Consider the following 25,427-nt stretch of genomic DNA (forward strand, 5'->3'; position numbering starts at 1 on the left):
GCTACAATGTATGTAGTGCAAATAGTTTGGCGAGATGGCACCTGTTTAAGATGTGGGATGATCTATGAATTTATTAGAATTGAATGTGAAAGAGTGGGTTCGAAAAATCGTGACCAATTCATTATTTCATGCAATCAATCTATACTTCATAAAACAGTACGAAGTCATATGTTTGTCACATGGTGGAATAATGATCATGATTCATCGATACCTGACGGAACGATTTAATAAAGCCGTCATTCATATCTATTTTTCGAAATGCTAAACCAATATAACACTCTGATTCATCCTTATAATGTCTGGTGACACAAACATTTGGTAATTCCTTGGTGCGTGGTATTCGAGCGAGGCGTACTGAATTTACACACTCAGATTCTATTTTACTGTTCGGTAAAAATGTTTACGAAATATTTCGGTAAACACAGAAAATTATAGAGCTTTCGGTAAACGAAGTTAGTTTTCCCGTTACCGAAACTACCACACGATTGTTTCTAGTGCTATCGGTAAGTGCTGATGTCGTTCTCCTATCGCTCTTTCTCATACTTCCAGAATGTAGAATAAGATGTCGCACGTTGGCTACCGTTAGGCAGCATTTGTAAGTGGACGGGGGATCCTTTTTTAGTAGGAAAGTGTGGGTCAACCGTGTGGCCAATCTTAAGCCGAGTTAGGGCAGCTTATTTTGCCCACCGGTGTCATATAGCCTGTTTTATCATTCGAAGCACATCTTCTCCTAAAATGGGCGTGTCGATGACGGATTGTTCCGGCTTCCTCCATGGAAGTGGAATGCGGATGTATTGGAACCATCAGTGTAAAGAGTTGTCGATCTTTGACATCTGTCGAAAGCACCTAAGTAGATGTTGGACGACTAAACGAACTCTGGGTCGGCGGATCGGCTTCTATTCTTCACGTCCCACGCTATCGACGGTCAATGTGCTTACCCTACGACCTTACTAGCTGACCGATGCGCTGTACCCGTTACTTCGTGTACACGGTCGGAAGCTCAATGAACCATAGGAAGGGTACTTTTGTGTAGGCTTTCAACTAGCATCCGAATTGCCGTCCGTACGGTAGATTGAACTGCCCATATATAGTTTGAACAGTAAAGTGTAATGTGAACGGTAGAGTTGTGCGGTTGCCACACGGAAAATCCGCTTAGACAATCTTCAGACGATTGGTCTTCGAGACAGGAGATCGATGTATGGTGATCTTTATTGCCAGGGTTCACGTCGTACATTCGAACAACAATAGAATATCTGCGACTTCGTTGCTGATATCGCAAATTTCACACACTGCACCAACTTATCTACTATCTTGACAGCCGCCTGCACTTTTTGGTGCAAAGTTTCCGCTTTTGACCTTCATACTTAGAAGAGAATGTCATCTGCGTACAAAACAGTTTGAAATCTGTCTGGTAGCTCTTTGCGGATATTGTTGAGATTCTCTCTTGCGGATATTGTTGAGACACAAGCTCTCCTATGGGCATTTGTATGGTGATATCCGAGAGGATACTTAGCAAAATGTTCAATATTCGACCTCATGATTCGTAATATGCCATGTCGTCAGATGGTGGCGTATGTTTTCGACAGATCAATAGATGCAAACATACAGTGTTCACCGGTGGTATGTAGCGTCCTTTCATGCTCGGCAAAGTACTTAGGTTTGCTTGGGGTAAAATCGGCTCTTGTTAAGCTGCCGTTTTTGGCATCTGGAACAACGGAGGGTTGCCGGAAGCCACATATCTTTTGTTAATTTTCTGAGGCTTCGTTAGATAACTACCGGATGCTGTTGCCGGTTGCCACGTAAAGTGTTTACCGTCCGCTATAATTCATCGTCGTGCTACTTAGTGACATTCTCGCCACGAATTGTTCTCATGATTGCTTTTTTGCTTGACTGATTGCTTTTCGTGCTGCTGCCCTTTGCTTTCTAAAATCTCACCATTTTCTCGGGTTGGTCCAGCTAGGATTGCTGGAGTAAGCCGAAAAGTGCGAAGACAATTTCATCTCCTCGAATTGCCATTTGCAATATACATGTTGTAAATTATCTTATGATACTCATATATGACAAATTTGGTCATATAGAAGATACTTCTACAAAATCAACGTAAATTGTGTTGATTTGTATACCAAATATTCTCCAACAATATCGAGGGGAATGACACAAGTTTTTTCAAGCCGGAAAATCCCGAAAAAGACGGCAATTTCCATACAAGACATGCTTTGGATGTGCTGTCGGGATTTTTGAGAGATGTTCAAATAAGTCAATGACCCCACTCAGCGTGCAATAAAAAAGCCATCTTACCCGTTTTCCAAGGCAAATTTTTCTAGCATACGAAAATGCACGCGCCATCACTATTTTATCACTCACATCTAAACGATACTGCATTTCACTTACCTTGAGAGTGTATCCAAAAGCTCATCAACTTTATTTTATGAGAAATATGTTCCGATCGCAAGGATGTCTATCATTGTTGCCTAAAATCAAATCTCCAATTATTGTTCCTATTTGTTTTCTTGTTGTCCATTGTTTTCTTACGGGATTCGCAACTATAGGAACACCACCGCAACTATTGGTGCAAAGTCCAGTGAAAAATAAGGTATTTGAGGTTTATTTACCGATTTCAAGTGTATTTCTGAGTGTGAGGTTTGAGCAAAATGCCTTCAGTTTGTTTCGTATTGATACAATTCACCTAATTGATCAACAATGTGGGTTGCTACGTTTAATATGTAGATTCGCTAAAAGCTACACTACCGCAACTATAGGAGTATCCACGACTATCGGAACTTTTACCCTAAACTAATTTTAATTTTAAATTACCTTGCCTTGTACAACGAAGACATCCCCATATTGACAACCATTTACGGTCTTAATGAATCTCGATAAACTATTAATTTCGACTGTAGTTTAATGATTCGGAGATGGCTTTTCAGTCTTGACAAAATAAAAACACTGTTATTTAATCTAGTCCAACGTTTCGGTCCGTTTTTGACCTTCCTCAGGGACTCAATTCTTACAGGTTTATCCTCAACTGTGGTTCTGCTGAACCAACCAATGGTTCAGCAGAACCACAGTTGAGGATAAACCTGTAAGAATTGAGTCCCTGAGGAAGGTCCCAAACGGACCGAAACGTTGGACAAGATTAAATAACAGTGTTTTGATTTTGTCAAGACTGAAAAGCCATCTCCGAATCATTAATGAATCTCGACTGAAAGGCATTGAAAACTTCAAATTACTTTTATTTGCGATATGGCAACCCACTTCTGACGGATGAATTTGTTTTCAAATAACAAAAAATTCGATCATAATCAACTATAGTGGTAGGACATCTTCTCGAAAATCCATGGTGTCCAACTTTCACAATCTTCTTACGACAGCGTTCCATATCCTCAGGAAATAATACGACCTTTAAGTGAAAAGCGATCGGTATTATTCCGCATGTTCCACGCATTACTTTTGTGTAATTTGTTTAACCCTTTCAGGCTCAAATTTTTCTAAGCGGTATTACGCATTAAATTTGATATGTTCCATTTGTTTTCGTGATTTATAATGGAGAACTGACAAAAATAAGTTGAAAAATATTTTTTCGGGATGTAGTACATCAGTTACAATGCATGCTTTTTTTTGTCACTCTATGCTTGGATATGTATTCAACCACGTCCATAATATATTCCTAAAGATAAAAAAAATGGTTAGATGGTTTTGAAACATCCTGGGTTATCCAAACCGTTCTTGAGTACAGAACTTGCGATTTTTCGCCACTAGAAGCTGGCCACAAGATTACTGGCTTATAGAGCCCGGCTTATATGGCTTTACATTGCTGAAAAGGCAAAATATAGTGCTCATGATTACTTTGGTGGTCCGTCGCTCCAATATATCGGCACCAACATTTCAAATTTTCTCAAAGTTACTATATGTTGAATATTACAGTTGAATATACCAGTACCAAATTACAAAAGATTTCTCAAGTCTCAAACTCATGAATAGTTTGGATTGCCCAGAATATCTCATAGCTATCTAATTATAACCGTTGACCTCCAGGAAGGTGTAATGGATATAATTGAACGAATATTAAAGCTTTGAGTACCGAAAAGAGCTTCCAAGCAGCTGCAGATCTCAAGTCCCGAACTCAATAACATTTTGGATTGCACAGAATATATCATAACTATTTTACTATATCCGTTGACCTCCAGTGAGGTGTAATTAAGACAATTAAATGAATATTACAGCTTTGTGTACCGAGAAGAGCTTCTAAGCAACTGTAGATCTCAAGTCCCAAATTCAATGACATTTTGGATTGCCCAGAATATCTCATAACTATCTTACCATATCCGTTGACCTCCCGGTAGGTGTATTGGATATGTTTGAACGAATATTGAAGCTTTGAGTATCGAAAAAAGCTTCTAAGCAGGTGTAGATCTCAAGTCCCGAACTCAAGGATAGTTTGGATTGCCCAGAATATCTTAAAATTATCTTACGATATCCGTTGACTTCCCGGGTGGAGTAATGGATATAATTGAATTCATTTTGAAGCTTTGAGTATCGAAAAGAATTTTTAAGCAGCTGTAGATCCAAAGACTAATTGTAGATCTCAAGTCCCCTCAAGAACAGTTTGGATTGCCCAGAATATCTCATAACTATCTTATCATATTCGTTGACCTCCTGGGAGGTCCCGGGCAGAAGCCATGAACAGAATAGCAAAACATGATATGGACTTGATTGATATAAGAGATAAAAGAACAGGCAACAATATCAAAAATTTGCACCGAAATATCATTTAAATATCAAGATATGCTATGGATAAGAACAAACTAATGGCACTTGATATCGATAACTTATTACAAATAACATATCTTGATATCCTCAAGATATTTTAGTGCAAAATATTGATATTGTCGTCTGATCTTTTATCTCTTATATCAATCATGTCCATATCTCATTTTGCTATCTTATCAACATTTGATATTATTGAGCTATTTTCGTCTACTCGGGGTGTAATGGACATAATTTAATGCATATTGAAGCTTTGAATACCGAAAAGAGCTCCCAAGCAGCTGTAGATCTCAAGTCCCGAACTCAAGGACAGTTTGGATTGCCCAGAATATCTCAAAACTATCCTACCATATCCTTTGTCCTTCCGGGAAGTTTAATGGATATAATTGAACGCATATTGAAGCTTTCAGTACTGAAAAACGATTTTCTTGCAGCTGTAGATTTCAAGTCCTGAACTCAATGAATGTTTGGATGGCCTAGGACGTCCAAGGAACTTAAAAAATAGTTTACTGCACATTACGGTAACTCTACGGATACGTTTGAATAAAATCTTATTTTGAAACAATAAAATTAGCTGTCAATACACCCAAAATTTTCTCTTTCGTAACTTCACCGTGTTCATGACGTTCTAGGTTATCGTAGGGCCTTGATCACCCATGCCTGATATTTTTCCTGATTGGGGAGTTAATTTTAAGCAATTTTGCTGAAGAGAGTGTTCACTTTTATCCATCGTGCGATTTTATTCATCCATTTTCCTGTTGGGGTCATATATGACCCCGTGGGTCTGAAAGGGTAAACTGTCCACTACAACAACAATTGACTTTTCAAAAAACAAAGTCTACTTAGATCGTACTTTAATAACGTGTACACATTTGTCAGAATTGAATCGCCCCTTGTTCATTTATGGCTAGCGTAAAAAGCTAGATTTGGCCACCTTGAATCAATTAGTGCCATTTGGCATCAATAATTGAATGTCTGTGTAGAGTCCTTCGATACTAACATATTTTATTACCCACTTTTATGTAGCGTACACACGCTCAAACACTTTAGACTAACATTGACTCCGCCCCCAGGAAAATTCTTCGGTTGCTGCTTTGTTTGACCGTGCGTGAAGTTGTTCGAACAACCATTTGACAGTTGGTGGCTCGTTTGGACCTGGTGAGGGGCGGAGTCAAAGTTTGCCGCACATGTTCGAGCGTTTGTAGCGAAGTCACACAAACCCCCATATATTTTTTCATGGTTGAAGTTCAAGTTGGCGCGTCGGTCGTTCTTGTGTGATATTATTGGTCAAATAAATTGAGTGTTCGTGTCGCGGTTTTTAGAACATGCTCGATGCTTGAATAAACAAGGGGTGGTAGCGGGCTTGGTAGTCATATGGCTACTGCTTCTGCCTCATACGCAGGAGGTCGTGGGTTCAATCCCAGGTCCGTTCCATTCTCCTACTTTATATCTTTCTCTTTATTTCTCATGTTCTAGCAATCGCTAGAACTGGAGATGGACTTCCATACCGTTTCCATTACTATTCCTATACCTTCAACTTGAGTATTCTATCAGTAATCTGCTAGAATTAGAAATGAACTATAGAGCTCGTTTCCTACATCCAATTAGAAAATCCATCAGTTACCTTCTCCTATCTATCACATTGGCAGCTCGTTAACCAAGACGGACCTCTGCCTCTCCAACCTAACCCAGAAATTCCAACAAATTCCGCATGAACTCGTGGCAAGTGCAGAGGTATATTCGGCTTGCAGTGGGCGAGTGATTGCATCATCATTTCCTCCCCCTTCCCTACATTGACTTGCATTCTGACGTGGCAGGCGCCAGTATGACCTAACAAATGAGATCACCAGTACTTGTACATTGAAGATGTGTGCTAGTCCCAAGCAAACATCTGTTTTTTCCCTGTGCAAGAACAGCTGATCTGGTCATAATGGAGTAGCAACTACGAGCAGTCAATCAAGCTCAAGTTCAAGCTCATGCTCGATGCTTGACTAAACAACGGGTGGAGTCAATGTTGGTCAAACTGCTTGACCGTGTGTATGGTGGATAAGGCTTTTTTGAAGCCAATCTTGTCACAAATAGTAAGGAAAATGCACACTAGGTCAGCCTGCGTTGTGGCAATGGTGGGCACCATTTATTTTGGCGTTATCGGTTCATGGTTGGCATCAGCAGTAAGAACCATATTGAAGGGGTTAATCAGTTAAGCGAATAATAAGTCCTGGATTTCCTTGGGATTTTCTTTCAGGAGCTCCATCGGAAATTCCTCCAAGAATTATTTAGCTAGATATAATTTTAGAAATTCATTCAGATAATTTATTCGCAAGTAGGCCCCACCAAAGCGACCGTGTGCCGCTCAAAGCGCACAAGCCCAAGTCCTGGTGTTAGGTGGGACGCTAAACAGCCCTGACACGACGGCCCTCCGACGAGACAGGAGGTTTGCGAAGGCCCAATAAGCCGCCTGGAAAACCAATCATTACGAACAATATAAGAGATAATGCGACTCGATATAATCGACAAAGACCTAGGCGACGAATACGGGATCACGATTGGAAGCTTAGAACATGGAATTGCAAGTCGCTATGTTTCGCAGGTTGCGACAGGATGATCTACGATGAATTACATCCCCGCAACTTCGACGTCGTGGCGCTGCAGGAGATTTGCTGGACAGGACAGAAAGTGGGGAAAAGCGGGCATCGAGCGGCTACCTTCTACCAAAGCTGTGGCACCACCACCACCACCGTGATTGGGTGGCAGACAATCAACGTAAGGATGTGCAAGCTGAGGATTAAAGGCCGTTTCTTCAACTATAGCATCATCAACGTGCACTGCCCACACGAGAAAGAAGCGTTCTATGCACAACTGGAGCAGACATACGATGGATGCCCACTGCGGGACGTCAAAATCGTCATCGGTGACATGAATGCACAGGTAGGAAGGGAGGAAATGTATAGAACGGTCATCGGACCGGATAGTCTGCACACCGTATCGAATGACAACGGCCAACAATACATAAACTTCGCAGCCTCCTGCGGAATGGTAAGCCGAAGCACCTTCTTCCCCCGCAAGAATATCCACAAGGCCGCATAGAAATCACCTAATCAAGTAATGGAAAACCAAATCGACCACGTTCTAATTGACGGTAAATTTTTCTCCAACATCACGAACGTACGCACTTACCGCAGTGCGAATATTGAATCCGACCACTACCTCGTTGCAGTATGGCTACGCTCAAACTCTCGACGGTGTACAACACGCGTCGAAGTCGGACGCCGCGGCTTAACATTGGGCGGCTACAAGACGGTAGACTAGCTTAAGAATACGCGCAGCAGCTGGAAGTCTCTTGAAGATGGCTGGAGAGATATTCGATCCGCCATTGGAAGCACCGCAACCGCTGCACTTGGCACGGTGCCCCGGATCAGAGAAACGACTGGTATGACGGCGAATGTGAGCAGTTAGTTGAGGAGAAGAATGCAGCATGGGCGAGATTGCTGCAACACCGCACGAGGGCCAACGAGGCACGAGGAAAAAGCGCCAGCAGAAAGATCGAGACCGTGAAGAGATGGAGGGACTGTACCACGAAAGTTCTATGAGAAGTTGAACCGTTCACGTAAGGGCCACGTGCCACAGCCCGATATGTGTAAGGACATAAATGGGAACCTTCTTACAAACGAGCGTGAGGTGATCCAAAGGTGGCGGCAGCACTACGAAGAGCACCTGAATGGCGATATGGCAGACAACGGTGGCGGTATGGTAATGAACCTAGAAGCACGCGCGCAGGACATGTGACTTTCGGCTCCGAATCTCCAGGAAATACAGGAGGAGATCGGCCGGCTGAAAAACAAAAAAACCCTGGAGTTGACCAACTACCAGGAGAGCTCTTTAAACACGGTGATGAGGCACAGGCTTGAGCGCTGCACTGGGTCATTACCAAGGTTTGGGAGGATGAGGTTCTGCCGCAGGAGTGGATGGAAGGTGTCGTGTGTCCCATCTACAAAAAGGGCGATGAGCTGGATTGTAGCAACTACCGCGCAATCACATTGCTGAACGCCGCCTGCAAGGTACTCTCCCAAATTTTATGCCGTTGACTAACACCAATTGCAAGAGAGTTCGTGGGGCAGTACCAGGCGGGATTTATGGGTGAACGCTCTACCACAGACCAGGTGTTCGCCATACGTCAGGTATTGCAGAAATGCCGCGAATACAACGTGCCCACACATCATCTATTTATCGACTTCAAAGCCGCATATGATACAATCGATCGGGACCAGCTATGGCAGCTAATGCACGAACACGGTTTTCCGGATAAACTGATACGGTTGATCAAGGCGCCGATGGATCGGGTGATATGTGTAGTTCGAGTTTCAGGGGCATTCTCGAGTCCCTTCGAAACGCATAGAGGGTTACGGCAAGGTGATGGTCTTTCGTGTCTGCTATTCAACATCGCTTTGGAGGGAGTAATACGAAGGACAGGGATTGACACGAGTGGAACGATTTTCATGAAATCCGTCCAGTTAGTTGGTCTCGCCGACGACATTGATATCATGGCACGTAACTTCGAGAGGATGGAGGAAGCCTACATCAGACTGAAAAGCGAAGCTAAACGGATTGGACTAGTCATCAACACGTCGAAGACGAAGTACATGATGGAAGATGCTCAAGAGAGGTCAATGTAAGCCACCCACCACGAGTTTCTATTGGTGGTGACGAAATCGAGGTGGTTGAAGAATTCGTGTACTTGGGCTCACTGGTAACCGCCGATAACGATACCAGCAGAGAAATTCGAAGACGCATCATGGCAGGAAATCGTACGTACTTTGGACTCCGAAAGACGCTCCGATCGAATAGAGTTCGCCGCCGTACTAAACTAACAATCTACAAAACGCTAATTAGACCGGTAGTCCTCTACGGACACGAGACCTGGACGATGCTCGTGGAGGACCAACGCGCACTTGGAGTTTTCGAATAGAAAGTGTTGCGTACCATCTGCGGTGGGGTGCAGATCGTGGACGGTGCGTGGAGGAGGCGAATGAACCATCAGTTGCATCAGCTATTGGGAAAACCCTTCATCGTTCACACCGCGAAAATCGGAAGACTGCGGTGGGCCGGGCACGTAGCCAGAATGTCGGACAGTAATCTGGTGAAAATGGTCCTGGACAACGATCCGACTGGAACAAGAAGGCAAGGTGCACAGCGGGCAAGGTGGATCAATCAGGTGGACGTGGAGGACGATTTGCGGACCCTCCGCAGAATGCGTGGTTGGCGAAGCTGCTGCCATGGACCGAGCTGAATGGAGAAGACTTTTATGTGCAGCACAGGCCACTCCGGCCTTAGTCTGGTGATAAATAAAAACTATTTATGGCTAGCGTAAAAAGATGGATTTGGCCACCCTGAATCAATTAGTGCTATTTGGCATGAATAATTGAATGTTTATTAGGGTGGTTCAAAAAGTCGATTTTGCTCCACAGTGCTCATCTGATTCTTTACCATGTTCTGAGTGTCCTCTGAAAATATGAGCTCATTTGGATTAAAACTGATTTAGCACAAGCCGTTTCAAGTTTGCATGCAAATTAGTATGGGGAAATTTATTTTTTCATTATACTGTTAATGATGTTTCCCCAATCAGCGCAGGTTAAAAGAAAACCTACATAGCTAGAAGGGATACTCAACAGCTTTCACCCAACGAAAACCGCATGTTGATTAATCGTCCCAATAATTAGTAATCGATTTTAAGACAGGTTACGAATCTTTAGTCATGATCGTTAAACTTCTTTGAGGGCATCACTGGAATGTGCAGTGCAACATAGTAGCCTGAATTTGTGTGTGCTATCTTTTGCGCCACGAGCAGCAATGTTGCCTGTTGATGAGTTATGCAATTAGCTCCAGAAAACCACGGTATAGATTAAATTCGATTACTAATTATTGGAACGATTGATTGAGATGCGGTTTTCACTGAGTGAAAGCTGTTGAGTATTTCTTTTAGCTATGTAGGTTTTCTTTTAACATGCGCTTGATGGGGAAGCGTCATTAACAGTATAATGAAAAAATAAATTTCCCCATACTAATTTGCATGCAAACTTGAAACGGCTTGTGCTAAATCAGTTTTAATCCAAATGAGCTCATATTTTCAGAGGACACTCAGAACATGGTAAAGAATCAGATGAGCACTGTGGAGCAAAATCGATTTTTTGAACCACCCTAGTTTATGTCTGGAGCTCTTCGATACTAACACATTTTATTGCCCACTCTAAGGTTTTTTGAAGCCAATCTTGTCACAAATAGTATAGGGAAACGGATTGAAATATGTAAAACTTGCAATGTTTGTCCTTAAATCATTCGAAATACATACGAAAGTGCAATGGTTGTTACGTCAACTATGAAATCAAGGGCAGTTGTGCTACAGATCTTTATAGCATAGGTATTGGTAATTTTTCAGAAATTTTCTCTGAATTCTATTGAGAATTTTTTTTTGAAATCCTTCAGAAGTTCTTTTGTCATACTTGCGAAAATTTCTTCAGTTTTTTTTTTCGTTATTTTATTAAGATACAATCAAATCCGTGGCGAATTTCACATTCACCACATCTTTTCTAATTGCATTTTCAAAAGTCCAAATCTGGCGTAATAATGTTCGTACAGTGCCGAAATTTGAGTCGATTGTTTAGCATAAGTAAGCAAACGATCTACTAATGTTTCATCCCCGTGTGCGTTAAGGTTCTCTCAATTCGTGCTCTTAAAAAATTACTAGAAAAAGCACGTGATTTCCAGATGGCCGATTTGCGGCTTTGTTTTATAATCACCTTGAATGATTCCTTCGGAATTTTTTGCAGGAATTAATTTGGACAATCTGGAGACTCGTTCGGAAACTTCTTTAGTAAAACTATGAGAAATGTCAATTATTTGTTTTGAAAATCTTTTCAGAAATTCCATTTGAGATTCTTTGGGAATTATAATACGAATATCCTCAGAAATTCTTTAGTATTTTTTTTAATGCTTTTTTGAAAATTATTTGTAAATTCCTTGAATAATTGCTTAGGAAATGCCTTCAAGGGCTCATTCGAAAATTTCTCGAGGCGTTCCTTCGGAAATGCTTTCCTAAAATGGTTAAGAAAATCTTTTGGAATTCCCGTCAAATTTTTTTTTTAGTAATTCATTTGGAAGTCATTCCGAAACATTATAAAAAAAACTTTAGAAAACTTTTCAAAGGATTGTTTGGAATTGTTCTTAGGAAGAACTCCTTTAGAAAATCCTTTAGAGATTCCTTTAGAAATTCTATTAGGAGTTTTTTCGAAAACTTCTTTCGGAAATTCTTCCTAAATTTATTAGAAATTCATTTGGGACTTGTCATAAGACGAGTTTCTATTTTTTCCAAATAATTCCAATACTTTGTGGAATTAAATGTAATAGTACAAACTAGTCTTGTGACAAGTAAATATATTCCACTAAAAGCTTAAAATAATTTTCGTATATTCATTAGGGAATTTCTTCAGGAAGTCCTTCAGATATTCCTTCGGAAATTCCTTGACCAATTGCTTCGAAAATTCATTTAAAAATTCTTGCAGAAATTCCTTCAGGATTTTTTTCGGGAATTATTTCAGGAATTCCTGTAGCGAAAATGCTCCAGGTATTTCTTAGAAAGTTCCTCCAGCAACTTCATTAGACATTCTTTAGGACATTATTTGAGAATTTCTTCTAGCATTTTTTCAGAAATTTCCTTTGACCTTCAAAAATTCCTTTAGATATTCTTTCCTTTTGAAATTCCATAGAAATTGCTGCAGAAATTCCTTGTAAATCTATTCAAACATTTGTTCGGAAAATGTTTTAGGAGATTCTTCCGGAAATTTAAAGTTATGGGTAATAAGGCCTTCTATTATATATTGCCAGAATGGATTATTTTTAATTTTAACTATATCGAGAGAAGTTCATGGATCACTTGATGATTTTGGTATTAGAGCTGCCTTCGAAGATTCCTTTAATTTTTTTCGAAGGTTTCTCAAGAGTTTATTTAAATTGGCGGATTTTTTTTAGAATATTTATTTTAATCCTTATTCCAATCAATGCCTAGCTCCGTTCATGCAAAACAAAATAATGAAAAAATTGTTCAAAAAATGTTCATGAAAGTCAACAGAAAGTTATGCGGTTTTTTTTTTTTTTTTTTTGTTATGTTTGTATGAAATGAAATGAGGAGCAACGTATTTTTTTTTTGCGATTTACATTGTAAATTTAAACAAATTTATTGGCCGACATTTTGATTGTTTCCGTCTTCCCGTTTTCTTTATTCCGCTGTAGGGGTTTGGAGGATGAATACCAAAAATTTCGCTTGCAAAACGACAAATTGTCAAGTGATTTCTGGTCAATATTTAGAAAGGATTTCCGATGCGCACAAATAGATTCAAATAGCACAAACTATTTATTTATGGCGATGCCGGTTTCTTGGCGAATCCGAAGTCTGCTGTTAAAACACTGCCGTCTCTGAACCACAAATAAGATTTTGGTTCTACGGAATCCGTGAATATTTTGTAGAAGACTATCCGAAGTTTTATGGAACCATATGAGCTAATATTTAATTTGGATTAGACAGCGATACGAACAATTCCAAACAGAGATATTGTTTTGACAATTAGAGGCCTAAGTAGTAACCAGGCATTAGTCAAAGTTACGTTTACACTCTAACTCTCACCTACTCAGTGACTGAGTAAAATTGTATTGCCATCTCTTTTCTTCCAACGGAAATTTTACTCAATTTCCGTCAAAAGCAGGATTACTCATAGTTTTGAGTTGTCCTGCTTTTGACGGAAATTGAGTAAAATTTCCGTGGGAAAAAAAGAGATGGCAATACAATTTTACTCAGTCACTGAGTAGGTGAAAGTTAGCGTGTACGTTTACTCCGATAGGGAATCGTATCTATCCTTTTCTGTGGTAATGCTGCTGGGCAGTTAGCCTTGATGTTTATGCTGATTTTTCAGAAATCTATAGGATGCAAACCGCAGAAAAACAAAAAAAAAACAATCAAATTGACTGAACCAAGAAAATATCATACTATATCAAATTTGAGATAAAATAAGACTCGAAGCTTATTTGCATTAATAATGCCAGATCTTACTTCAGTTTTCAACTAGAACTACAATACCGTATCGTTTTTTTTTTGCTAAAAGTGTACTAAAGTGGAGGTGCGCGATAGTTGAAGCGTACATTTTGTTGCACAGTTTCAGAGAACGGATTATTCAGTTCAGATATCAGGCCTAGTAATTTTCAATAATGACGAATTTACTAAAGATTCTTTCAATTAAGAGCTGCACTGCTCTACCGCACATGAACGCCACCCATCACTACGGATTTTGTTTACATTTTCGTTTCTAATAATCTCCTCCGCTTTCTCTGATTTATTTACAGGTACCCTGAATTTATGGCTTAATTGCTTTTATTTTTCACCTTTCCTCGCGCGATTGGCGTGAGCTGTGAGAGAGTCCATCGGTAGTTCATCCAGGAAGTATCGTGTTGCAGTAAATGTAGATGATGGTAAGCACTTTACAGTTTCCTTGCTGCTTCGCTGCGGTTGGCGCAATAAAATTTCAAATCATCCGTGATCACCATAGTCACTAGCGCCACTTCGCGCAGCCGTAATGTATATTTAACGAAGTGTCAGGTTGAGATGAAGAGCTCTCCTGGAGACTCGGACCCGGAATATTTGCAAACCATTCGGCTACCTTTCCCACACTGCAGGACCACGGGCGAGGGGATGAGTGCGTAATTATGTATCATGAAACATTTCATAACGCTTTTGAAATATCCAATCGAAGCGAGGCATTACGCGAACGGTGAAAAACATGACCCCCAACGCCCCCAACACTGGCGAGTCTTAAATTGCAAACGACGACGTTGTCTACCTTGAACGTGATGCGCTCGTTCGAATCCGAGAGAAATGTATTCGTACTATGGACGCCTTCTTTCGTTGTTGGGTGGACGCCTCGCTTGGCGGAAGACGGAACAGTTTGACGGGAGAAAATGAATACCCTCCGAGGTGTTAATCAAGGCGAGAGCAACCGCGGCGGGTGATTAGGCGTGAAATGATTTCTTTGTTTGTTTTTGAACCTGCCGCTTTACGGTGTGGTAGGGAAATAATGTCCGATTTCTTCAACACACACCCTACAAAGAGCCTCCTTATGCGGTTTCAGAGGCGCTTTGTGGGGAAACTTCTCAAAACATCAGCGAATGAAGCAACTTACCCGGTTTAGCCTAATTGAAACGAGGAGGCACTTACGGAATTTGATAAGAAAATCCTTTCATCCTACGGGTTCCGCCTCCGCGTCAAGCGTGTAGGCGGTAGTCGACGAGGCCGCACAGACGAGGACCAAGTCCAAACGCGATAATTACTGCAAACAACTTTTCAACCCTCGTTTGCGGAGAGAACATTCCTCCCGAAGGTCTTTCCAAGCATCTCGCCGCGCATAGCGAGCAAAGATCCGTTAAATAGATTCTAAATTAAATTAATTACCGTCAGGATTGTGTGTGCGGCAGGGATTGTTCGAAGAAAGGAATAGAAAACAAAGCTCAGATCAGGGCGGTGTTGTGCTGAAACGGGTTTGAGTCTACTATGTAGTGAAAAAATAAAATAAATAATAGCGGAGAGTGAGATGTCTTGGAAAAGTGCGACCATGATGGGCAATACGCTATGCGGTGAGTCGTAGACCGGTCTTACAGTTCTATGGTCGTTGAAGGACGGTCAGACAATAAATAAATTAGCGCTGTTTACAAATAGGAAGTGTCATTTGTTAGAGGAGACAATTGATTTCGTTCAAATGGGATTGGGTCTGTTTCTTGAAAGCGGACGATTAGTTTTTATTAGTTTTCAGTGATTGCTTAAAATTAGTGAAATATGCGAGGAAATAATTTCAATCTATTCTAATTTGTGCTCAGTCTTTTAAAAATGTCTTCACAAATTGCCTCGTTTATTAGCAAGCCCACTTAGTGTTCAGGCTTGTGTTTCTTTTAGTGCACAAGGCAATTGAATCATTTGTTTGAGAAACTGCATAAGTCCATTTTACACTATTTCGAGAAAACAACAAAAAACTGTTTTCTGAACAAATTTGCACCGAATCTTTCGATTTCTTCGATACAGATCAACAGTTTTTGGCAAAACTCAACACCCTGGGGCATTTTCAGTGCAAAACATCTAAGCAGTACTCCAGAATTGCTCTTCAAAGCGCGTGGACATATGTAGTTTCTCAAACAAACGAAATTTTTTTCATATATTCCTGAACAAAAATTTTTTTTTCGTATTTTTTGCCAGAATACGTATTTTTGGACGAGGATTCAGAATATATAAAAATCTCATTTTGGCCAAAAATGTTACATATGCAGTTTCTCAAACAAACGGTTCAATTGTGAACCATTAAAGATATGATTAAAAACGTCAATAATGATACTCATCCTCGTTCAAAAAGACAAAAAGACTGAATCACCTCACCTCGACCAAAGGTCGCACTGACTGAACACTTGACATCTAGCATTAAGCAACGGACAGGGAATTTACACAACACCCAGTGGACCAGTGGAGAACTTTTCGCTTTACAAAAAGTTTTGTCCTTGCCGGGGCGAGAATCGAACCCACACTACACAGCAAAAAAGGAATAAACAATAAAAAATGAACCAATCGATTCAAATAATTATTAGTTGACCTAGGAACCCTCCGTAGTATGCGAATTTATTTTGTTCAGGTATGTACGAACGGTGGTTAGCCGCAACACTTTTCGGGATGATCCCGATGGTAGTCTGGAAACTACCGGGGCTACAACTCTGACTCTCAATATGGTATCAGGGGTCTTTTGGGATATCCCCTTTGACATTCTAGATTTCAGTGGGTTGTCTTTATTGGAATGCCTTTACTTGTCATAAGACGAGTTCGTACAATTCCATTTAAGTCGAGTCAAGCACGAGACACTGAAGACGGCCCTCCTGTTGAGGTCGAAATATGTATCTGTCAAAGATTCAATCAAGTGGTGGAATCAAGTGGAATTGTACGAACTCGTCTTATGACTTCCTGAAGGCGACGATAGCGGTACGATGCCACCGACTGGGAAGCCGTGGTGATGACCACCATCTCTGACGCGCTCTAGTCATCAGAACTCCGTCAATACTACCCGTATTTGCCCATGTCGTCTTGGATACTGCTGCATCTATTACATAAACCATTTGCCGGCCTGGATGTAGAGCTCTCCGTTAATAGTTAGACGGTACTCGTCGGATGGTAAAAGCGCCAAGGAAGGACCTTCGAGTCCTTGGGAGACTAATCTTCACTCGAGAAATCCCATAAAAGCTCCCCTTCCCGCCAAAGCTCTATTTCTGGAATTGGTCAACCGATCTTATCCTACGATCCGGACTGTGGTTTCCGAATGCTGTCTCGAAAGTGAAAGGAGAATTTGCTATCTGTCGCACTCTCCGGGTGCAAGAAAACGATTTTGTAGTAGGTAGGCGAACAATCTCAACTAAAATATATTTTCTTTAATATTACAATCATATTTTATTTCCCATAAACAAACCTTCTATTGCTCTGAACTTATTGGTTGATAAACGATTCTAAATATACAATTAATTTCAATTACAAACAAATTTACAAACTATCACGGAACAAATTTACAGTAAACGTACAGAACGAAAAACGATTTTTGTAAGACGATGACGAAACAAAGATTCCATTACAACGAATCACAACGCTTGTAACAGAAATGATCTGAAAATTACACAAATTACATGTACTTTTCCTCACTCACAAAATTTACCATAATAAACAAATTTTTACAATGAATGCAGTCACACACAATTTCATATATATACGATTTTCTCCAGAACCACCCACTGCTTTGCCAGGTGGCTCCCCTGTACAGGCTGAAGACCCTGCCAATAATCTATTGGATTTTCCCGCCGCGACATTTTTGCTCTCTTTGCAATACTCCGCCGCAACCTTTCATTCTCCGAGCTGCCTCACTGCATCGGACGAGGGCCATGTACCGTCCATCTTAGTAAAGATCGGACAGCTACAGGTTCACCAGGTTCTCCTATTGCCGATTCCTATCAACAACATCGGTGCTACTTCTTTGTACATTGCTAGGAATTTCCACCTCCTCCAAATGAGGAAAACCAACATAATCCTCCACGTCCACCCGTTGGGAAAGGAGATACAACTTCTTCACTTCTTCACAGCGGTCCGTTCGAGCATCCACTAGATCGTAGTTATCCGATGAACCTTGGCAGCAAACCTGGATCTTGATGACTTTAGACTGTCTTTCGTTATGATTTATGCTGTTCGTCCAGCGCATTTGTACCGGTTTAGGTACATCTTCATCGATCATAGCTAGTGTTTGCATCCGTCTGCTTCCATTTGTCAATGTGACTGGTACCCTTCTACCAAGCAGCGCTTCCTAATTCGACAAGGCAGATCAGTACATGCAGCACGAACACAAATTAAATCATGTCTGAAAACGCACGCAACAAATCATCGTGATCATCTTCTGTAGCGTCTTCCCGAACAGTAGATGGTAACAGATTTATATCAGAGCTTGTTATTCTGTTACAGAATTTTTTTATAACAGCGGTTGATATAAAACATGTACCATTAGTAGTTAAAATAACAGAAATTGTAACAAAATCTCTTCTAGTTTTAACAAAAATATTACTAAATGTGTTATTTATAGAACAAAAATATAACTCGTTGTGTTATATAAATAGAGGTGAAAAATCGCCTATACTATAACAAATTATGTTCTTGAAAAGATTATGAATATCCATAATGTAGGCAATTAATTTTGTCCAGCTGGTTCAACTTTGAATGTAGGTTCAAGTTATGCTGAAGGTGGCACCTTCGTTTTTTTTTTCTAATTCCTATCTACCAAAAATGTAGGCAATTTTTTCGGCGAAAATAAACATAACACATTATGTTATAATCATGTTATGACGATCTTGAAATTCTCTTTCCTCCATCTTGGACAGAGAATTTATATCAAAATTATTGCAAGTTTTGTTATTTATAACACATATTGATATAATTGTGATAAAATTTTGTTATGACTAACTGGTCGGGTATCTCTGTCTGTCCTTGTTGTATCACCTCTTGGATACATAAAAGTATGGTCCATGGCTGCACGCCGCTAACCACGCAGTCTACGGAGGGACCGCAAATCTTCTTTCACTTGATCGATCCAACTTGCTCGCTGTGAGCCTCGGCTTCTTGTTCCCGTCGAATCGTTGTCGAGAACCTTTTTCACCGGATTACTGTCCAACATTCTGGCTACGTGCCCGGCCCACCGCAGTCTTCCGATTTTCGCGGTGTGAACGATGGATGGTTCTCCCAACAGCTGATGCAACTCGCGGTTCATTCGCCTCCTCCACATACCATCTTCGCAAAGTTACGTGCAATAATATCTACGTCGTCGGCGAAACCAAATAACTGGACGGACTTCGTAAAAATCGTACTACACGTGTCAATCCCTGCCCTTCGTATTACTCCCTCCAAAGCGATGTTGAGTAGGAGACACGAAAGACCATCACCATTAGTGAACCCTTTGCGCGTTTCGAAGGGACTCGAGAATGCCCTGAAATTTGAAATACGCACATCACCCGACCATCGTCACCTTCATCACCGTATCAGTTTATCCGGAAATCCGTTTTCGTGCATTAGCTACCATAGCTGGTTCCGATCGATTGTATCATATGCGGCTTTGAAGACGATAAATAAATGATGTGTGGGTGGGGAAGGATCGTTTGGCCGAAACCCATTCGACCGAAATCCATTTGGCCGAATACCACTAGGCCGAATTTTTTTGGCCGAATGCCATTAGGCCGAAATTCATTTAGCCGAAAGGGTCGTTTGGTCGAAAGAGTCGTTTGGCCGAAAAGGTCAATTGACCGCAAGGGTCGGTTGGCCGAAAGCGTCATTTGGCCGAAAGGGCAATTTGGCCAAAAGGGCAATTCAGTCAAAAGGGTCATTTGGCCAAAAGAGTCATTTTGCCGAAAGGGTCATTTGGCCGAAAGGGTCGTTCGACTGAAATGGTCATTAGGCCGAATACGTCATTCGAAAAGTGAGAAATTAGGAGTAAGAAGAGAAACGTCTCAATTTTAATTCCTCATTTCTCACTTCTCACCGTAGAAAAATGAGGAGCACGAAGTGTGTAGTGAGACGCTTCTCACTTTTTACAGTGAGAAGAGAAAAATGAAAAGTGAGAAGTGAGACGTCTTTTTTTGTAGATGGAACACATGACACCTTCCATCCACTCCTACGGCAGAACCTCATCCTCCCAAACCTTGGTAATTGAAATGATATCAAACTGATAACACGATTAGTTATCCTTATTATCATCTTGATATTTAGTTATCAATCATGTGATTAACTGATAACTGAATAACAACAAAATTTATTATCAAACAAATTTGATATTTTCTTCTAAATTTCACGTCGTTATTTTTCGACGCATCCAAGCGCCAAGTGATCGCCTAAGAAAAACATACCTGTAGCAAAAAAGCTAGTTTGATAATTTTGAAAATTTGACCACCATGTGGTGGTTTGTAGCAATGACCCGATTTTAACCAGGACAGTCCTTGCCAAACTATTGGGTTTCTATCTCTGAAGACAGCATAAATCTAAAACTTGCTGGTGTTGAACGAAAGATCCCCCCTCATCCAGGGATACGAATTGAAACTTGGTGAGCGAATTCCATTATATATATTTATCCAATTTTATAGAAACTATATTACTATATGCCATATGCCAAAAAAAAAAAACAACCATCAGGGCACCCGATTGAAGCGATTTGGATAGGAAGAGTGGAATCGCCAACTTCCTATTGTTAACATCTCGTGGATAAAGGGCGGGCTCTTCTCCCCATCTATGGGGTCAATCTGGGAAACGAGGGCTAGATTATATTATTGTATGTACGAACCTTCTTCTGGAAGGAGATTCTCTTTTCATCTCGTGGATTCGCATAAGTGTCTCTGCTTATGGAACCACCCCACCCATTTTGGCCCTTCATACAGGAGTTTGATGAAATACAAACAATAATATAATCATGATCAAATGGTTTGTCAGATATGACCAGTGCTATCGGCAGGTGCCTTGCTACAATAGATGGTAGTATCATCATCATCATCACCATGTGGTGGTTTGTAGCAATGAATGCCAGATCTGTAGAAGCTTTGAAAAAATTATCACGAAAGATGTCATTTTGTTGCAAGGCACAATACATACTAACTTCTGCTAAATGTATCCGGCCTATACTATAAATAGTGTGATAAGAGCTGTTTCCAAACAGTGAACTGAAGTTTTCGACTAAGCAGACGGTGATTTTCGTCGTTACTAACGATATCTACTGATTTGTTTATTTCTCCGTCAACAAAGGAATTTGCACAAAAGTTGAAATTTTTCTGGTTGTTTTATACTATCCTTATTAACTTTACTTTCATTTCAGGTGTCGTTGAATAATGAAATATGTATCTGAGAACCAAGCGTTGTAGTTTAATAAGAACTTAAAATGGCCTTGCAGCTTCCGGAACATGTGATCCAAGGGCATGTGCTAATTCAAGAACGGTGAATAGTCTTGACTAACCGTAATATAATTGGTCTTGGGATCCACAGTGCTTATGTATATGGGGAAGCGGAAAATTTAACTGAAAGTGTCAGATAATCAAGAAATTGCAACGATCTGATGTGTTGTGGAGAAAACAATCATGCTCACACTTTAGTCGATCTAGCAATGTGTTCAATCAAAGACTAATTGCTCAACTATTCAAACCTATTCAAACGAGCAAGATCATTTGCAGTCAAACCTCCAATAGTCGATGTTGAAAGGACTCATGGGAATATCGAGATGTGAATTAGAAAATCCTTTGGAAGGTGTTTGAATGGATTATCACAGTAGCCTAAAAAATATTTTTAACTAGTCGACCCGGCAGACATTGTAGGCGAAATGCGCGTTGTGGACCAGGTACCCAAACGAAATTTTCCTAATTCCGGGAGCCATGGCCCCGGGCCCCCACTTAACCTTATGTATCAAAATCAACCTTTTCGTACATTTAGGGCCCCCAAAAACTGTCCAGCTCTGGAACCACCGAATAGCAACATTTTTTCACGGATTAATTCTTCCTGGGATCAGCAGTGTTTATGTTTATATACTCATATAAAAACATGAAACGTTTCACTGTGAAATGCAAGGTTGTGGTTTAGTTTGAAACTATAACCGAAATCGATTCGAGAGAAAAATTAACCTAAGCCTATTATTTAATTGGTCACAACTGAAAACAAAATGTATTCAATAAAAGGACGACGAGCCGTATTTATCCTAACTGATTGCTGTGTCGCTATTTTGAATACATTTCGGTTATCATTTTTGTAAAGTTGATTTATAATTCAACCAGAATGATAACAATACTAGTTATCAATATAACTGGATAATTAAGTTTGTTATTAATAAGTTATTCTGCTTTGCACGCTGTCCAGCCGACTGTTATATACATAAATGGTCATGGTATCATGATTTGATTATAAATAGTCTTCACTAAACGCAAGATCGTAGAAAGCGTAGTGCTCTTCTCTCCTGCTCCTCAAGAAAGCGTAATTAGGTGAGTGCCTAGAGACGACGCCGTATAATCACTCGATTCGAGTTCGAATCCCAGTGAATGCCAACATTTTTTTCAATGCGTAACGAAGTCGGCAAAGAAGATTTAACTATTTTGGTCGATAAAACAGTGATGACTGATAACTAAATAATAACTAAATTAGTTATTTGAGTAAATAACATGTTTAAATGTGTTATCAATTTAAATCAGTGATAACCTAATTTGTTTTCAGGTAGTTATTTCAGGAACAAACTTCTGGTATCATTTTTGTTATGTTGGCTGTTGATTCAGCCAAAATGATAACAAGTTCAGTTATCAATATGTTTGATAACCGGATAATAGAATTTGTTATCAATTAGTTATTCATTTTTGCTCGGGTACCTAGTGCAGCGCTATACCCGGTGCCACTAAACAGCTCTCCTGGTAGTTGGTCAACTCCAACGGCGTTGTAGTTTTTCAGCCGGTCGATCTCCTCTTGGATTTTCCTGGAAATTCGGAGAAAGTGCTTCGGAATGCTATTCCGCGGGAGGCTGCAAAGTTTTTGCATCGTTGGCCGTTGTCGTTCAATACGGTATGCAGACTATCCACTCCGAAGACCGGTCTATACATTTCCTCCTTTCCTACCTGAGCGTTCATGTCACCGATGACGATTTTGACGTCCCGCAGTGGGCATCCATCGTATGTCTGCTTCAGCTGTGCATAGAACCTTTCTTTCTCGTCGTCGGGTCTCCCTTCCTGTGGGCAGTGCACGTTGATGATGCTATAGTTAAAAAACGGCCTTTTATACTCAGCTTGCACAACCTTGCGTTGATTGGCTGCCACCCAATCACGCGTTGGCGCATCTTGCCCAGCACTATGAAGCCGGTTCCCAGCTCGATGGTGGTGCCACAGCTTTGGTAGAAGGTAGCCGCTCGATGCTTGCTTATCCATACTTTCTGTCCTGTTCAGCAGATTTCCTGCAGCGCTACGACGTCGAAGTTGTGGGGATGTAATTCATCGTAGATTATCCTGTAGCAACCTACGAAGCCTAACGACTTGCAGTTCCATGTTCCATGATTCCAATCGTGATCCTTTACTCGTAGCCTCATTCGTTGCCGATTGTATCGAGTCGTATTATCTTCTATGTCGTTGGTAATGGTTGTTTCTAAATGCGGCTTATTGGGCCTGCGCAAACCTCCTGTCTCGTCGGAGGGCCGTCGTGTCAGGTTTGTTTAACGTCCCACCTAACACCAGGACTTGTGCGTTTTGAGTGGCACACGGTCGCTTTGGCGGAAACATGCAACTTTTTATTATAGAAATTTAACAGAGCCCACGGCCAAACCACACCACATCCACATCCGCAGATGATGGCCTGGGAAGGGATCGTCAAGCCCTTGGACATAGTCCCTGATGCCCCCAATTTTCAATTGTTTGGCACTTCTAATACATTGTTTCTAATATTTGGGCAACATATTGACGAGCGCTTGTGATCCTGCTACCGATGGCAATTTCCTGCCGTAGCCAATCGACTTTATTTTTCATCCAGAAAATCATCTCAGCTTAACCATCTATTGAATAAGAAGGTGGTTCTCAAAAGGACCGATTTATTCTCAATAATGCGCCATTCCAATAACAAACATCAACAAATCAGGATCTTGAGAGAAAATTTCAAATCAAAATATCATTTTTCATTTTTATGAAATGCTGGTCCTGCAGAAGGCCGATTTTCTTTCAACAATGTGCGTTTCTACTCACTAACAGCAATAACACATTAGTCCGAACATTGCGTAAAAATTTCGCTTTACAGCTGCTGCCACTCGATGATTTTCCGCTATGACGCTACCGTTCTGAATAAATTTTTATCTCATAAAATGTTGGTCCTAAAAAGAATCGATTCTCATTTCACGAAGCGTTTTTCGAATCACAACCAACCAAACGATAGTTACTTGAGTTCAATGATCAATGAATTCAATGATTTATTTTCTGCTGGGACCCCTTCGATCGGTGTCATCGTTTCGACAGCACAGGGTGGCCCTCCATGAAGTCTTGATCAGGGTTTGCAGAAATCTCTCTCAATAGATAACGAACAACGATAAAAGAGAGGCAAAAACTGTTCCGAATCATAACAAACCATGATAACAAATTTATCAAACTTGTATACTGACGTAATCTGGAAAAGTGACGTAACAGCCATTTTACAACATGCATGTTTTTCATTTTTCTGTTAAAGATCTCGATGACTAGTATACTCGTTAACACCATTTTTGAAAAATGGCGTATACGTCACTTTTTCAGATTACGGCAGTATACAAGTGCAAAAGGCAGAATCGGATAGGCAGCCCCCACAGAAAAATGTTGATTCTCGCTTTGTTTTCGCTCCTTTCGTGTTGGTTACTGCACAGATGTGTAGAACAAGTTGAAATGCATCATCAGAACCACTGATCCCCGCATTTGGAGCTTTCTAAAAGCAATTTATCATGGGGTATAGCATCCGGAATCAGTTCTCTATCGTGGCAGCTTGTGAAAAACGTTTCTCGCGGTATGCTACATATCGCATATGTATACAGTGATGATAAGTGACAGACTTGCTCTTTCTCTTTAGGATTCAATCCCTGGTCTTGATTGATCTGATGATCAAAGCCCAGCTTGTAAGGTGCACGATTTTGATGTCTGTGCTTGCGATGCATATACGAGATTCGTTAAGTTACAGGTTCATTCGATACTTATTGGAATTATCACTTTTCAGCTTGAATTGAGCTCAATTCGGGAAATGGGACAGACACATTTCCTGGAAAAAATCATTAAACGGTGTTTTGAAAACTCGTTCAGCTAACCAGGATGACATTTTATAATTGAAATAATACTAAATAAATTGAAAAGTATTGATGGAGATTCATAAAAAGTTCTCTACTTCTTGCAACTAATCAGGTAGTATAGTAAAATAAAATTAGTCACCACTCATAAGAAACCATCACTGACCGTCATCAGTTGAAATTAATATTCAAAGCCTCAACTGTTAGTTCAACATGAATCACCACAAATCATTGCTCATAAAAAAACCATCGATCCCTGCATCGCGCTAT

At 40.5% G+C, this 25,427-nt stretch overlaps 1 protein-coding gene across 10 annotated transcripts in view; it reads left to right on the plus strand.

Moving 5' to 3' along the window:
• LOC134225387 (uncharacterized) overlaps window positions 1–25,427 on the plus strand; it is a 412,267-nt gene that overhangs the window by 302,392 nt on the left and 84,448 nt on the right. For 9 of the 10 annotated variants that reach the window (XM_062705412.1, XM_062705413.1, XM_062705414.1 and 6 more), the window contains one exon: window positions 14,155–15,561. The exons of the other annotated variant lie outside the window; for it this stretch is intronic. In XM_062705412.1, coding sequence (XP_062561396.1) covers window positions 14,155–14,216 — 62 coding nt within the window. In that variant the 3' untranslated portion in view covers window positions 14,217–15,561. Of the gene's footprint in view, window positions 1–14,154; window positions 15,562–25,427 lie in introns of those variants that run through there. 10 annotated transcript variants of the gene reach the window in all.

The sequence above is a fragment of the Armigeres subalbatus genome, chromosome 3 (assembly GCF_024139115.2).
Source record: "Armigeres subalbatus isolate Guangzhou_Male chromosome 3, GZ_Asu_2, whole genome shotgun sequence".
NCBI lineage: Eukaryota > Metazoa > Arthropoda > Insecta > Diptera > Culicidae > Armigeres > Armigeres subalbatus.